The sequence below is a fragment of the Mchenga conophoros genome, linkage group LG18, assembly GCF_057382185.1.
Source record: "Mchenga conophoros isolate Kocher_MC1m ecotype Shallow Benthic linkage group LG18, M_conophoros_male_GT1.1, whole genome shotgun sequence".
Taxonomy (NCBI): Eukaryota; Metazoa; Chordata; class Actinopteri; order Cichliformes; family Cichlidae; genus Mchenga; species Mchenga conophoros.
The window spans coordinates 14,277,905-14,291,933 of NC_140543.1; the positions used below are offsets into that span (position 1 = coordinate 14,277,905).

The window sequence follows — 14,029 nt, forward strand, 5'->3', positions numbered from 1 at the left end:
CGGCCACACAGACGTTTTTTTCCCTTTTTTTTCCTGCAGTAAAGGGAAGTAACGTGTCCAGACTAAAACGGCATGACTAACAAAAAGAAAAAAAAAAACCTAAGTGGCCTTCTTAAGGCCTCTGCCATATTTTTTGGCGTTCACTGGATAAAATAAATTGAGAAAATGACTAATTTCATGCATATTTTTACCAGAGTTTTCTCTAAGGGATCAGATGTTTGCAGGAACATCTTGAGGGAACCCACAGTGGCTCCAAACATGTGGTACCAAAATGAAAAACAGTATCCTTTTTCACCAGCAGGTGGAAGCAGTGAAGACTTCAGCTGGGCTGAATCACCCTTTATGCTCGGTGAGGAACTCTCGATGTAAAGGTATTTCCCTGTGAAACAAAAACAAGACAACTTCAAGGTCTCAACCTTTTAATAAAAATAAATTTGCAACTTATGTCCTAAGCTTGCATATGTGGCATGTGAGGAGTGATGCTCCACTTTCACATTGTGTCACACTGAGCCATAAAAAGTTTAAAGAGAGAATTTTAGAAACCAAAATTTGATAAATGCTAAAGGTAAAAAGAAATAGACATTTTGTAAGACTATAATTTTATGTATCATGCCACTGCTTCAAGCAATACAATACTATTTCTTTTTGGTTATATAGTCCCAAAAACTAAGCTAATGTTTATAACAATTTATGAAAACTCCCCAGTTAATCAATTTTAAGCTTTAACTGTGGAATTAAGATGCACCATCTTGCAGTTAGTCTTGCAGGATTTGTCTTTTATGTGCATTCTGCCATTTTGTGATGGACATTACTCAGTCTGTCCTGTTCACTCAGTTCTACTTGTTATAATGTCAACAGTCAATTTACATTAATGGTCTCTTGTGGTTACAGTGGCTGATGCTCAGCAAAGGTTACAAAGGCCAGCCTTGATGGACACAAGGCATCTGGCACTTGCATAAATATACAGACTAGCATAATGAAAATTTAGCATGAGGTAAAAGGACCTTTGCTGCTGGTGTGGTCTCCTGCAGGCCCGGTGTTAGAGGTTTGAGTGGGACCTGCCCCGCTAAGCCAGTCCAGCTGATCCTCAGCCCCCTGAACCCAAGCACACAGACCATCTTCAAAAGAACAGCCAAAGGACGCCAGAGCTGAGAAGGGAAGGAAAACAAAAATAATCCTGGAAGTCTGAACATGGCACAAAAATGGATATAAAATGATACATGCACCACACTCATTCCCCTACCTCTCATGTCATATATTCACTAACAGTCACTTTGAATTAACTTTATTTACCTGGAGGTTGGTAGGATTTTTCACAGTTTAGGAAAGAGATATCATCCACAGCAACAACATGAGAAGCAGCTGCATTATTCATGCCACTGAACAAAACCTGGTGACAAAAATGGTCAGGCACTTTTTAATGATTAGTATTTATTATTTATTATTATATGAAACTCATTTGTTCTCATTGCTTCCTGTGTACATTTTTCATTGTTGAGAGGAGGCAAAATCAAACACCTTATAAGGCTGCTGGTGCAGGCCGAGAGGCAGATGCTCCGGGCTCCAATGAGAGACGGTGCTGTGACTACGTGACCACAAGATTGCTTCACTCCCTCCAGCTTGCTGCATAAGCACTCTGAGTGACCCAGCGCTCTCTGCACTGATGTGGAAGTGAAACCTGTGTGTAGGAAAGAAGGAAGGAAGACGCAGAGAGAGCGTTGGATTGGGAAGACACTTGCATGGTAGAAAGAGGGGAGGGGAGCTTTGAAGCATTGAGCAATTCATACACGGACATATCCATCAAATATATCCATCAAAATAACCAGGTTTGACGCGATCATTTGTCTGCGCATCACTGCTTACCGAATCTGGCAGTAGGGGGACGAAGGAGACAGCGGGGGACTCTGGAGTTGAGCTTCACTCTGTGTAGACCCCTTACTGAAATTAACTCTCATGTAGTAGCCTGAGAATAACAGACACGTGGTGATTAAACACGCTGTGAAGTGAAGCTATGACAATAACATCAATGAACTACTCAATAACAGCCACCTGTGTCTGCAGTGTGATCAGTGGGTGGCTCAGTGTTGTTACTGGCTCGCTGCCTCTGCCACTTGCTCTGTCCATCGCTAACATCAGTCCATCGGCACTGATCATTCTCAAATGTGCACGGACCTGAAGGGTTCAAATCAAGAGATGTAACACTGCTGTGGAAATCACTCGCTCGAGAGAAGTAAACCGCTTTTAAAAGATTTTGTGTTGTATGCAGGTGCGTCAGTCAAAGGAATTTCTGCTGATAAAACAGTCACAATATTCATGGTCATCACGGCCAAAGAAAAAACAGGTGCTGGGCCCAAACACAAGCCTCAAAAGAAAGAAGAGCATAACTGATCCAGTTTTCTCCTGTTAAAGGCATACAATTGGTTTTGGTGGCAATTACAGTGCTGTGAAAACGTTTTGCCCCCTTCCTGAGTTCAAAAGGCAGTTTTGATGATTTCATTTATTAAGGGAATAAAAGCTATGCAAACCTACTAGTCTCCCATATATGAAAAGTACTCACCCCTTAAACCTAATAATTGTAAGTCACCACCCTCGGCAGCGAAGTGTTTGCGATAACTGGCAATGAATCGTTCACATTGCTGTGGAGGAATTTTGACCCACTCTTCTTTGCAGAATTGTTATAATTCAACCACATTGGAGGGTTTTCTAGCACAAACAGCCTATTTAGGGTTATGTCAAAGCACTGAAATTGTCATCAAGGCTTACAAATCACAACACTGCATAAGTGTGCGAGGACTTAAATTTCTTCTTTCATTGGCGCTGAAATTGCACATGACCTGTTTGGGGATAAGTGTGCAACTCATTTCTATGCAGAGTCCATCTGTATCTGATTTCTTGCGCTTATGAAAACTTTCCCAACTATTCCAGTGCTTCTTTTTTATACAGCACGGCTTAAAAAAAATGAATATTTGGCATAAAAAAAAGCCTGAGAATAAAACTATCTTTATACAGTGGATAAACACTGTAAGTAAGAGTGAAATTTCATAATACTGTTTGGTAATATTTACTCTACCATATTTACTGTCAAAATGTAAAAACACTAATAATGAAATTCAGCAGCACCACAACATGCAGGCTTTAAAATGGGATGAATAAACCATTTTAACCATTGCAAAGGAGGAATTATTTTAAGGACTGTCGCAGTAGGCAACATTAGCATTTAGAGGACTACAGAAGTGTATTTTATGGCAGCGTTACTGTTTTAAATGACCTCTCCAACTAGCCACATTCAGGAAAAACAGTGATTAAATGGATTTTTGCCACAACTTTGATAATAACACTTTTTTCAAGACAAACTTGAATACAATATGCAGCTCTCACCACAGCCGGCTTCGTCTTCCCCCTGCGGGCAGTCTAGATGATAGTCACATTGTAAGGTAGCCAGAATACACACTTTTCCCTGTGACTGCCAGCAAAAAAACTCATTATCCTGCATCAGGAAAAAAAAGAGACAAATACCCACTGTGTATTTAGACTTGTTTATAATTTATGTTTCCTAAGTTTGCTATCACAGAAATAAAGTCAGATTCTGCAGCTTACCTGACAGGGGTTTATTGGTGCAGTAGAGGTCAAGTGTGGAGAAGTGGGTGTGTTAGAGGTTGATGGTGGGGCAGAGGTTGACGACAGGTCAGGTAGCTCGCTGTTGTTGGGGTCAAATACACAATCCCTGGAGAAAGATACATCGTCCAGTGCAACCAGACCTCTGAGACCGTCGCCGAGCTCATACCTAAAGACAATCTGAGGATAAAACAGAGATTAGACTGTGGCCTTTTAGCTATTATTCTGCCAGGGAACTGCTCTGATACAACACATAATTATATTGTACATATAAGAAGTATTCATTCGTCTACAGATACTTTTATGCAAAGGCCTCAACAGTCTTCTTGGTCTTATAATTTCAATAATGTCTGTAAGCTTCAGGGATTTAAGGCTATTATTTAAGTTGATGTCTAACAGCATTTATACACATGAGGCAGTGGCTGCCATTCAATTAACTGCTTGTGTCCTCACTAACCTTGCTGCTGGTTGCGGAGGACAACGTAACCTCGGCTCTCTGCCAGCTGTAGCTTTGTGATGCTTCCCTGGTCCATAAAACTCTGTCGTCACTACCGGACCGTAGAGTCCTGGACTGTGCAGTCAGTCGGCCTGAAGCATCATTCAGGCTGAAGTAGAAGAATCTCACCTGAAAGTATTACAACAGTACCGTGAGCATAAAAAGAACGGGCTGACGACAGGATGGTGTTTGCTAAAGAATTCTTGTAGACTCAGCAACCTGCAGGAGTAGTTAATACTTTACTGCAATTACTCAAGATAAGAATCAGAAAGGTAATAAAAATATGTGTAGATAAGCATTGTTAATTACTGTAGTATAATTACAGAAGTGTTCAGCAGTTTTATTTGTACTGTGCCCCATAAGTGCTTCATATAGATGCTATTAAATACATCAAAGGTTATTATTATTATCTCCTGCAGTTTGTCAATCTGTCAAGATTTTGCCCCCATCAGCTATTACTATTATCTGCATTAATGAAACCACTGCAGCTTATTAAAAGCTTATTAACTGCCTGCTTTTTCTCCCCATTTGACATTTTGGTGATTTTTTTTATTTTTTAGCTTTTATGGAACTTTATGACTTGTCAGTACCCTAAAAAACACAAGGTGGTGTTTTTCTGTAAACAACACTTTAATTTACATACAGTAAACTCACTTTGCAATTAAAGCTGGGCAATAAAGTTTTGGACAGAATCTCTGATGCCTCGCCACTTGCACTCAGGTGAGTTCCAGGTATAATGTAGTGACCTGTTTGGATAAGACGGAATTAAAAACTAAAATAAATCATAGCATTACTGATTCAAAGCAAAGTTAATTCAGACTTTAACTCTTAGACCTGCATCAGAATTTTGTGTGTGGTCCCTGTGAGGTCCGTGGTGGGGCCAGGCGTCCTCTCCTTTGTGATATGTCCACTCAGCTCCGGGTGTGTCCACATCGCTTGCTGCCCAGGAACACAGGCCGTGTTCGAAGCTGCAGCGCTCCAACACACCTTGTAGCTCTACGTGATTAGCAGATAAAGAAAGAAGTGAATAATTAAAAAAATAAATGTAATTAATACAAAAATTCAGTTTCCAAGTACAAAATCTACCACAGAGCATTTTTTCTTTTCTCACCACAGTTGTTTTCATCAGACCAGTCCCCACAATCATCGCTGAAGTCACAGACATGGTTGGTGTCCACACACACGCTGTTGTTGCATGTGAACACACCCTCAGGACACTGAGGGTGTGGCTCTAATAATAATTTTTAAAAAGATAAAAAATAAATGTCCAGAAGGGACAAAATAGTAAAGAGGACATCAGAGCGCACAGGGTGAGCAGGTAGCCTACCAGGCAAGCTGCAGTTGGTGAAGTCCACATCATCAATAGCGATGTATCCGGGTATATCGAAGGTCCTGGAGGCCTCAAACAGGATGGTGAAGTCCTGAGGTATTCTGCCAATCGTTACTTCACCGTGTTGCCATGAATCTCCGTGGTTACCAGATAACCACCACAGCCTGGTGGTCCTGGATCCCTCCTTCAGTAGCACGTTCAGCTCTTCTGCATCTGTTGATTGATTGTTGCAAAGGTTGGAATAAATTTTTTGAATTGTATTATTTATTTATTTATTTATTTGCTGAAGACATAGATCCTATAAACATACCCTCCCCATACATGTTGTAGAAGAAGTGCAGTATGCAGGTGGTGCTGGCCTGTTTCATAAGGGGACTCTGGAGGGTAGCAGGGCTCATTTGATCACCCTGGTTAGGTTCCACTGCCATGTACCAACCTGGACACATCAGATCAGAACCTACTTAAAACTGCTGATTGTCTACACTTATCTCAGTGTGAAACTGCATAAACACAAGTGTTGCTAAGACTTTCCAAATTGTACAAAAAGACAAAAGCCGGCTGAGATTGTAAGAAGAGTCCAGGTTTAGGAAAAGTAATCTGAGACAGTTTGATTTGACGCTTGGTGTAAATGTATTATTATATCTTTAGTGTGTGTATTTGGCCTTGCCTAGATTAGTGCCCAGAGTGTGGTCCACGGGTGGTCCTGTATTCCCAGTAACGTTCCTTCCTCTCATCCACCGACACTGGCCAACACTGATGTCCTCCCAGTTACATGTGCCATTCTCAAACGAGCAACCCGCAAACCCCAAATCTGTTTCATTAACTGTGTCAAAAAGAAAACAAAATATTTTGTGTAACTTGATTTACTAAGAAAAAAGGGAATGCAACAAAAAAAAAAAGAATAGCTGTACCTTGACAGAGGCCTGGTGTGAGAAAAATGTCATCAATGGCAATGAATCCTCTGCTAGTCTCTGCCTCGATCAGCAGCTGTTTTTGAGAGAGCATGTAAATATGTATATAATATTCCTGGGTTCTAATGTAACAGCTAAATCTGTTTGCAATACCTGGAAAGGTTTGGATGTCTCTACAGACTGAGAGAACTTGCCCCAGCGGCTCTCACTGCTGTTACTGTGGAACATCAGATCCTCGTCTGACGGCCCTGAATGTATGAACACCTGCAAAGTCCCGGAGTCGCTGATGGACAACAGGAAAATTGTTTTAGTTGAGAGAAAAAAAAGAGAGATTCTTGTTAAAAACAAGAAATATACACTTTTCATTTCCAAAACTAATAATGGCATCTTTCTGCTACAGGGTTAAAAGGCTGCTGGTTTCACTGTTGGTAGTGCAACTCTTTTTGGAACAAACTGAACTCTGCCACAGAATATTCTCAGTCTTGCACAAAGTAAAGCAGGTGATTCACGAATACATGACATTTGTGCACACTTCTTGAGGAAGTCAGTGAGGAAACTACACAAGATAAACAGGATAAAGTGCAACCTGATTTTTTTTTGCTGACCTGTTGTCCATGTGGTACCATAAAGTGAGACAGGATGTGGTGTCTTTAAGTTGGATCCATTCAGACACTACCTGTGCAACACTGCTGTGACTTTGGTTTGGTGACGAGCTCAACAGGAACCGACCTCCATGCAAAAAGAAAACAAAATTCACACAATAAATAAATACAGTTAATATTTAATGCTGCTCCTTTTGCTGTTTTAACAATTCAAACTTGGGGTACACCAGCATAAACGTTAAAAGATTAAACATATTATTTTCTAATGATATTAATGCAGTTGTTAAGGTTTAGATATTTATAAATAGAGAGCATCTAGAATTTAGAAACATTACATCTAGTCAGGGAGGAGGTTAGGTCAGCAACAGGACATAAGTCAGGGATAAAAAAAAGAGAAGTATGTTTCAAGTAACTATGTTATGTCAGTTAAAAATTAACTTCAGTTCACATAGATCAGGTTGCAACATCAACAGGTTGCAACATCAGCAGTTTTTGATTATAATTAACTAAGTTTCGGATGATTCACACCATCTGTCACATTTTGAAACTTCAAACAAAGACAAAATGTTCACTGGGAACTGAAATCCACACCATTGGTTGACTTTCTGAGTGTTTAGCTTTAGCTATTTGTAAGGCAGATAAGAGCAGTAAGGGTGAGCTTAAACTGTAACGCTAGTGTCAGCTAGAAGACATTTAAGTAGTGCAGAGCTGATGGGAATCCCAAGAGTCACCACTTTAATATTATACATAAAATATGTAAGCAAATAAAAAATGTTGGTCAGTGCAGTTTTAAGGATTTAAATGTATTTTAAATAAGTCTGAATACTGTCTATGCCAATGCGGATATCAATGAAAAACTGAGCTGTCAGCCACTAGAGTTTGAACCAAAATAAATTCTTTCTAAACCAAGAGTGGTTTCTTGATTGTTTTATTCAATATGCACAAATATGCAAAATGTGCATGCAAATCTCCCTAAAAGGCTCAAAAAGCTGATATCATCAGACTAAAATGCAATGGAGGTCATATAAATCCTTGTAAGTCCTGTACCAAGTCTTGCAAGACGATGGAAAACCAACCCAACATGTAAGAATCTTTATCCAAATGTATCAAAGAGAACTGTTGGCTTATCTAGTTTTTTTTTCCCTGTATATCACATTTTTGTGGCTAAAACCTTGACTCAGTAATCCTTGTTTAAGGCCATACCCTCCGGGGTTTGAGTGGTGTGGTCTGTTGGTGGACCGTGGAAGCCTCCTCTGGCCAGCACCCAGTCATGTCCGTCTTCTTGGAGGATGTTGACCCAGGTGCATTGTCCAGACTCAAAGTCACAGCTACCCAGAGGACTACAGGCTCCGTCCCTCACAGAAAAGTCATCAATTTTCACTGTGGTATTCGTGCCATGCACATGAACAGCCTTAAACACCACCTGATCAAGCAAGTTTTAGGTAGAATTCCCACAGAAGATAAAGAAAAATACAAAATGAAACATACTGGAAGAATAAGACTGTCTGATTGTCAGAAAAGAAAACAAATGCTTTTACATTGAATTTTGTAGGTGATGACACCGTGACCTCTGCCACCTCCCACCCTGTAGACAGCCCTCCAGTCTGCTGCCAGAGGACATCACCAACTTCTGCGCTTTGTCTTATATGGATAGCGAGGTTGCTAGAGGAGTCTGTGGGTAACCAGTACCTAAAAATAGTACATTTACATTAAATGTACAGTAATATGTGCACCAGTCTTCAACCTCCAATTGTAAATCTGTGATGGATCTTTGAACTCACCAGAAGCGCACACACATTTCTTTAGCTGAAGGTAAATCTGGTGTGAACAGCTCAGCGATCTCATCCTGTGTAGAATTTGATGTTACCGTCATGTAGAAACCTATAAAAACAAAATTTGTTTTGTGACAAAAATGCAAAGACGACTGTTGACTGGGACATTTCTGAGAAACGATGACTAAAATCTGAGGCAGAGAACAATGCTGCTACTTTCAGACAATTTGTTGAACTTATGACTGATTGTGAAAATCAGCTTATGGCAATTTATAACATTCCTGCTTCAGTGGTAAAATATTGTATTGTATTATATTGTCTGTAACAGCCGTCTAAGCTTTAGCTGCCATCTAAAAGGTGTCAAACACTGCAGAGGATTAGCTAAAAGAAGAGCCTACACCTCGATAATCCTGCAGGCCTGTTAAGTAACAGAATCCTTTTTTTAAACAGAGTTGTATGAAATATTAGATATAACACATCAAATACAGATGATTGGATTGAGTAATAAAGCTATGCAGTATTTTCGCATTAAAACAATGTGTTACATTATGCAACATACTCCTTCTTGATAATTATTTTACAAGATGATGAGTCGCATTTTTATTGTGACTTATTATTGTAGAGCTCTGATCCACAAGTTGATATCAAGGGACAAACTTAGGACTTACAATATATTACCATTATAGTTACAGCATAAATATTGTCCTGTAGGAGTGAGACCATGACTGCTCAGCTCTGTTAATCCCACATTGTGCAGTGGCACTGTGGCACAGTTCAGCACTCACCATTCTCAGTTCCATATGTGTGATCCACATGATGCTTTGTTCCTTTTCTGCGAATCCAGCGACCCAAATGACTCACATCATTCTCAAAGCCACACAAGTCCGAGTCAAACCCACACACATCTAAATGGTGTTTAAAACAAAAAGGTTGCAAAGTTTTATTTTATTTATTTATTTGATATTGATTTGATGTTATTTGACGATAACTGGGAGTACTGAGTTAATGTTTACATACCGTGATTACTGCAGGCCCCCTCTTTAACTTTAACATCATCAATAGCAATGAATCCTTGACTGCTGGTGTCTCTTTGACCACTAAACACAATCTGTGAATTAAGGATGATGCAAAGTTTAATGCTGCCAAAGTGCTACATTAAATGTTTCTGAATTAGAGACATTTCTATTCAGAGTCAGAAGCTAAAAAATTACTTGAAAATTGACTGACATTTTTATGGCAAGGTGAGGTTTACCTGTACTATGTCATTCATGCTGAGGGTTACTTTCGCATTCATCCACTCTGGATTCTGCGTTCCCCGACGAGTCCAAACTAAGAGTTCAGATGATTGCTAGAAAAAATTATGTAAAGGAATGTGAAGAAATCTGAAGATGATATAAAGCACAGCCTGAAACTGAAGGTTCAGTTGTGTTAAAAAGGTTACATACTGTTTGAACCAGCAGATCCAGGTTTGACACTGAAGGCCCGAGCATGTGATACCAGAAATCAACACAGATTGGTGACGCACGAGTAATGACAGGAACAGAGATGACTGCTTTTTCACCATTCTTAGATCCAAATCCATTAATAAGTAGAAAGAAACCTTGATAGAGAGGGGAAAATGGATGAAGATGAGAATAAAAGGCCGGGCTGTTGTGAAAACAGGAGAATACTGTATAGGCAGGGTGGAGTGGATGGAGATGGGTGTCAGAGGTGACAGAAACATACCAACAAGAGAGAAAGGAAATCTTTACAAGTTGGTTGTGAGATGTATGATGTAATCATGTATGGTTTGAGATGGTGACCCTGACAAGAAGACAGGAGGCTGAGTTGAAGGTACCAAGATTTTCACTGGGAGTGATACACGAGATTAGAAATATGTACATCAGATGGACGGCTCAGGTTGATCAGCTTGGAGAAAAACCTAGAGAGGCAAGGCTGACATGATTTGGACATTTGCAGAACAGGGATAGTGGATATAGTGACCGAATGGTGTTGAATATGGAGCTTCTAAACAGGAGAATAACAGAAAGAGAAGTAGTGATGTAGTAAAGGATGACATGCAGAAGGTTGATGTGACAGGTGAGGATGGTAAGGACAGGGTGAGTTGAAGGCAGATGAGACACTGTTGTGACCTCTACAAGGAACAGCCAAAAAAAGAAGAAGAAGAAAGAAAGAAAGACTTTCTCTAGAAAAACAAGACAAAGGATAACTGGGTATCAAAGTTGTTCATTATTTTTCAGCTAAGGTGTATCACTAGACTTCTGTTATAAATGCACTGCCTCTGTGCTTATATTACTGTCAATAATGAATACCTTCATTATTCCCAACAGTATGATCATACTGAGGTCCATCCCATGGTTGCTCAACTGGAAGTCCAATACTGAGAGTCCAGTTCAAATCATGATTGGCCTCCTGGACCCAGTTACACAGACCTGTTTTTACAAGAGAGTATTCAAACACGATATAAGTACATGAGCAGGAAAGAAAAAATTGACATACTCAAATTGAGAAAAATGCATGTAGGAGTGGTTACACATTCATATCTATAATATTTTAAAATGTTATAGATAGATCATATATAGTTATAGTTATATAACTATATATGTTATAGATCATATATAGTGATGGATATAGCCAATGCATACTTAGCGAAGTCGTGTTATGAAGCCCGGTGTTTTGAACTGGGCATGAAGGAGATGGGATACCAATAATACCAACAAATATTGTAAATTCATTTATATTTCTTTATTGTTCATTGAGCTAAGTTGTGTCCATATATTTCAAAGTCACTGATGATTAAAAGAAAAACACAATGGCAATGATTATGAGCTTTTAGTTGTGGAAAAAGCTCTTAAAGGTAATTTTATGTCTAACATTTTCATTATCATGACCATGATTTGTAAGCTCTAATGCCAGTAATCATAAGAACTTGAATGGCATTTCATTTTGTAGCATACTATTAACAAATGAAGCTATTTCTGCTAAATTTCTGGTAAATTTTGCACTTTTACCTTCTTCAAAGGTGCAGTCCATGGCAGAGGCAGGAGCGCTGGTCATGGTGGTGGTTGGGTATGGTGTAGTGGTTGGAATGAGGTCATCACAAGACATGTTCCTGATTATGTGAACGTCATCCAGGGAAAAGCTGTCATCTGTTGAGGCGGGACACCTGGCTTGCAAAATAATCTGCGATAAAGAACAATAGAAGTTTAAAACTCTGCGCTGATTTATCATTGGTCAATATTTTCATGAGAAAATCAACATCAAAATGATGCAATTCTTACCTGGTGAGGGCCTGATGCGCTATAATCCACCCTGTCTCTGATCCAATTGTTATTAGAAAATCCACTTGTATTCCACACAGCACGCAGTCCAGCAGGCTCATTGACAAACACCGTCAGTGTAATGGCTGAAGGCTCTGGGTCATCAAGAGAATAATTAAGTGTTATTTCTTTGTTTATACTATGTTTGTTATTAGAGGTTCTCTGTTTGGTTCTTAGTTATGTTTACTATTTATGTATAAGTTATTTAAAGTTTTATTATTATTTTAGTATTTGGAGCCTTTATTTGTTTCTTAATTGTGGAGTTTATTAGTTCCCTTACTAGTTTCCCTTTGTTTCATTCTCCTGTGCTATCCCTTCTGTTGAGGAGATGCTTAACAGAGGAGTTATTTCTTTGTCTCTGCATTCATTACTGGTTATACTTTATTAATTAGTTAACTGGTTATACTTTATTAATTAGTTAACTCTTGTGCCTGGTTTTGGGTTTTGCTCCCTCCCCTGCTGTCTTGACTATTTGCAGCTGTGACTTGTTACTTTGGTATTTCCACCCCTTATGTGTATAAACAGTCTTTCCTCTCAGTTTTTTTTCTAGAGTTGGTTGAACAACTTCAGTGTGCTGTTTTTGACTTTAACTTCAGCCTCAATAAATGGCTCTGCCTCACTTGTCTGTATCGGATCCAAGCCTCAATAATCAACATGTGACAATTTATTTAGGGGTTTAAATAACGACAGCAATTTAATTTTCTAACACAAAGCACCACTAATGATAAGACTTTTGTTTGGGTCTTTTAATGAATGTAAGTGAAGGTTCAACTGCATGCTAATTTTCACACAAATGCTTTTGCTACTTCAATTTATAGCTGCTAGTAGTTACATTGATGCTATTATTTTGTATCCACATGTTACTACAGTAGATTCACTGATCTCTTGACAGGTTGAAATAAATTTTCCACTTACAATGTCAATTTTGATAACTGTACTAAGATCTGGATTGAGTTTTTTCATGACTGGCATTGGACTTAGCATGAAATTACTGTTACACTGTGTAATTAACACTAACATGGCATGACTGACATTAATGTTGGTAGTTTCTGTCTTTAAGTTATTGTAAAGTTGATAACTATTCATGTTTGACTGCAGAAAAGCAGACCTTATCTTGTTTACACCACATATTTGCAGATTGTTAATAAAACAAGATTAATATAAAGTAAAAAAAAACAAACTGTACTCACTACTTGATAGCCATGTTCCAACATGGTGCCACATCTCCAGACAAGCTTGGTCAACAGCTGCCATTGATTCACTCTCCAGTTGGGCAATTTCTTCTTTATCAGAATCGGATGCCATGAAAAATGCAAAGTGGCCTGAAAAACATATTTATTTTTTAAAAAGTGGCATCTTCTGACATTGCCTAAGAATTTGAAGGATATCTTCACTTATAGAGCAAATGCTATAACAGTAATATTGAAGTGAGCCTGCCATTATAGTTAAAGTACATGTGTGACATGTAAATTACCTAAAGCAGATCCTGTGGTGTGGTCTCTGGGTGGAATCATTGAGCCATCACTTTTGCTAGAGAGCCAATCCCACTCAACTCCAAACTCTGGGGGAGGATTGTTGACCCAACCACAGAAGTCCCTCTCAAAGTCACAAAAACCTTCAAAGAAATACACAGACACATTATACAGCTGGATACACACAGTGTAATCAAATCAAATCAATCGAACAAATAAACACTACGATTAATTTGTTATCTAAAATCTACAGTGGCTACTTACCCGTCGGAGGGCATGCATCATTCAGGACTATGAGGTCGTCAATGGCTATATCTCTGCTTGGTTCATCCCCAACTATCGCCTCAAAAATCACCTCGAATTCAAAAGCACAAATGTCGTGTAATAGCTCTGTCTTTTACATGACATCCTTTAAAGTATAATTGCTAAAATGATGAAAGTAAGTGTTTTTTTAAGTGTTTCATTATCCTTGAAATATATAAAATGTTTGAACACAAGGCACAAGTAAAAA

The 14,029-nt window shown here is 38.9% G+C and overlaps 1 protein-coding gene across 2 annotated transcripts in view; it reads right to left on the reverse strand.

Annotated features, from left to right (window-relative positions):
- Positions 1–14,029, reverse strand: part of LOC146553399 (MAM and LDL-receptor class A domain-containing protein 1) — a 31,035-nt gene that overhangs the window by 10,745 nt on the left and 6,261 nt on the right. For both annotated transcript variants that reach the window (XM_085253656.1, XM_085253657.1), the window contains 31 exons: positions 13,783–13,873; positions 13,521–13,661; positions 13,237–13,368; positions 12,008–12,141; positions 11,738–11,909; positions 11,039–11,158; positions 10,172–10,326; positions 9,979–10,074; positions 9,744–9,834; positions 9,512–9,631; positions 8,736–8,835; positions 8,493–8,643; positions 8,158–8,377; positions 6,958–7,081; positions 6,506–6,635; positions 6,353–6,428; positions 6,109–6,264; positions 5,752–5,877; positions 5,439–5,654; positions 5,223–5,342; positions 4,946–5,107; positions 4,766–4,857; positions 4,073–4,240; positions 3,598–3,795; positions 3,379–3,487; positions 2,050–2,172; positions 1,864–1,963; positions 1,519–1,678; positions 1,294–1,390; positions 1,005–1,148; positions 192–379 (listed from right to left, as the gene is read on the reverse strand). In XM_085253656.1, the coding sequence (XP_085109782.1) occupies positions 192–379; positions 1,005–1,148; positions 1,294–1,390; positions 1,519–1,678; positions 1,864–1,963; positions 2,050–2,172; positions 3,379–3,487; positions 3,598–3,795; positions 4,073–4,240; positions 4,766–4,857; positions 4,946–5,107; positions 5,223–5,342; positions 5,439–5,654; positions 5,752–5,877; positions 6,109–6,264; positions 6,353–6,428; positions 6,506–6,635; positions 6,958–7,081; positions 8,158–8,377; positions 8,493–8,643; positions 8,736–8,835; positions 9,512–9,631; positions 9,744–9,834; positions 9,979–10,074; positions 10,172–10,326; positions 11,039–11,158; positions 11,738–11,909; positions 12,008–12,141; positions 13,237–13,368; positions 13,521–13,661; positions 13,783–13,873 (4,212 nt within the window). The remainder of the gene's footprint in view (positions 1–191; positions 380–1,004; positions 1,149–1,293; positions 1,391–1,518; positions 1,679–1,863; positions 1,964–2,049; positions 2,173–3,378; positions 3,488–3,597; positions 3,796–4,072; positions 4,241–4,765; positions 4,858–4,945; positions 5,108–5,222; positions 5,343–5,438; positions 5,655–5,751; positions 5,878–6,108; positions 6,265–6,352; positions 6,429–6,505; positions 6,636–6,957; positions 7,082–8,157; positions 8,378–8,492; positions 8,644–8,735; positions 8,836–9,511; positions 9,632–9,743; positions 9,835–9,978; positions 10,075–10,171; positions 10,327–11,038; positions 11,159–11,737; positions 11,910–12,007; positions 12,142–13,236; positions 13,369–13,520; positions 13,662–13,782; positions 13,874–14,029) is intronic.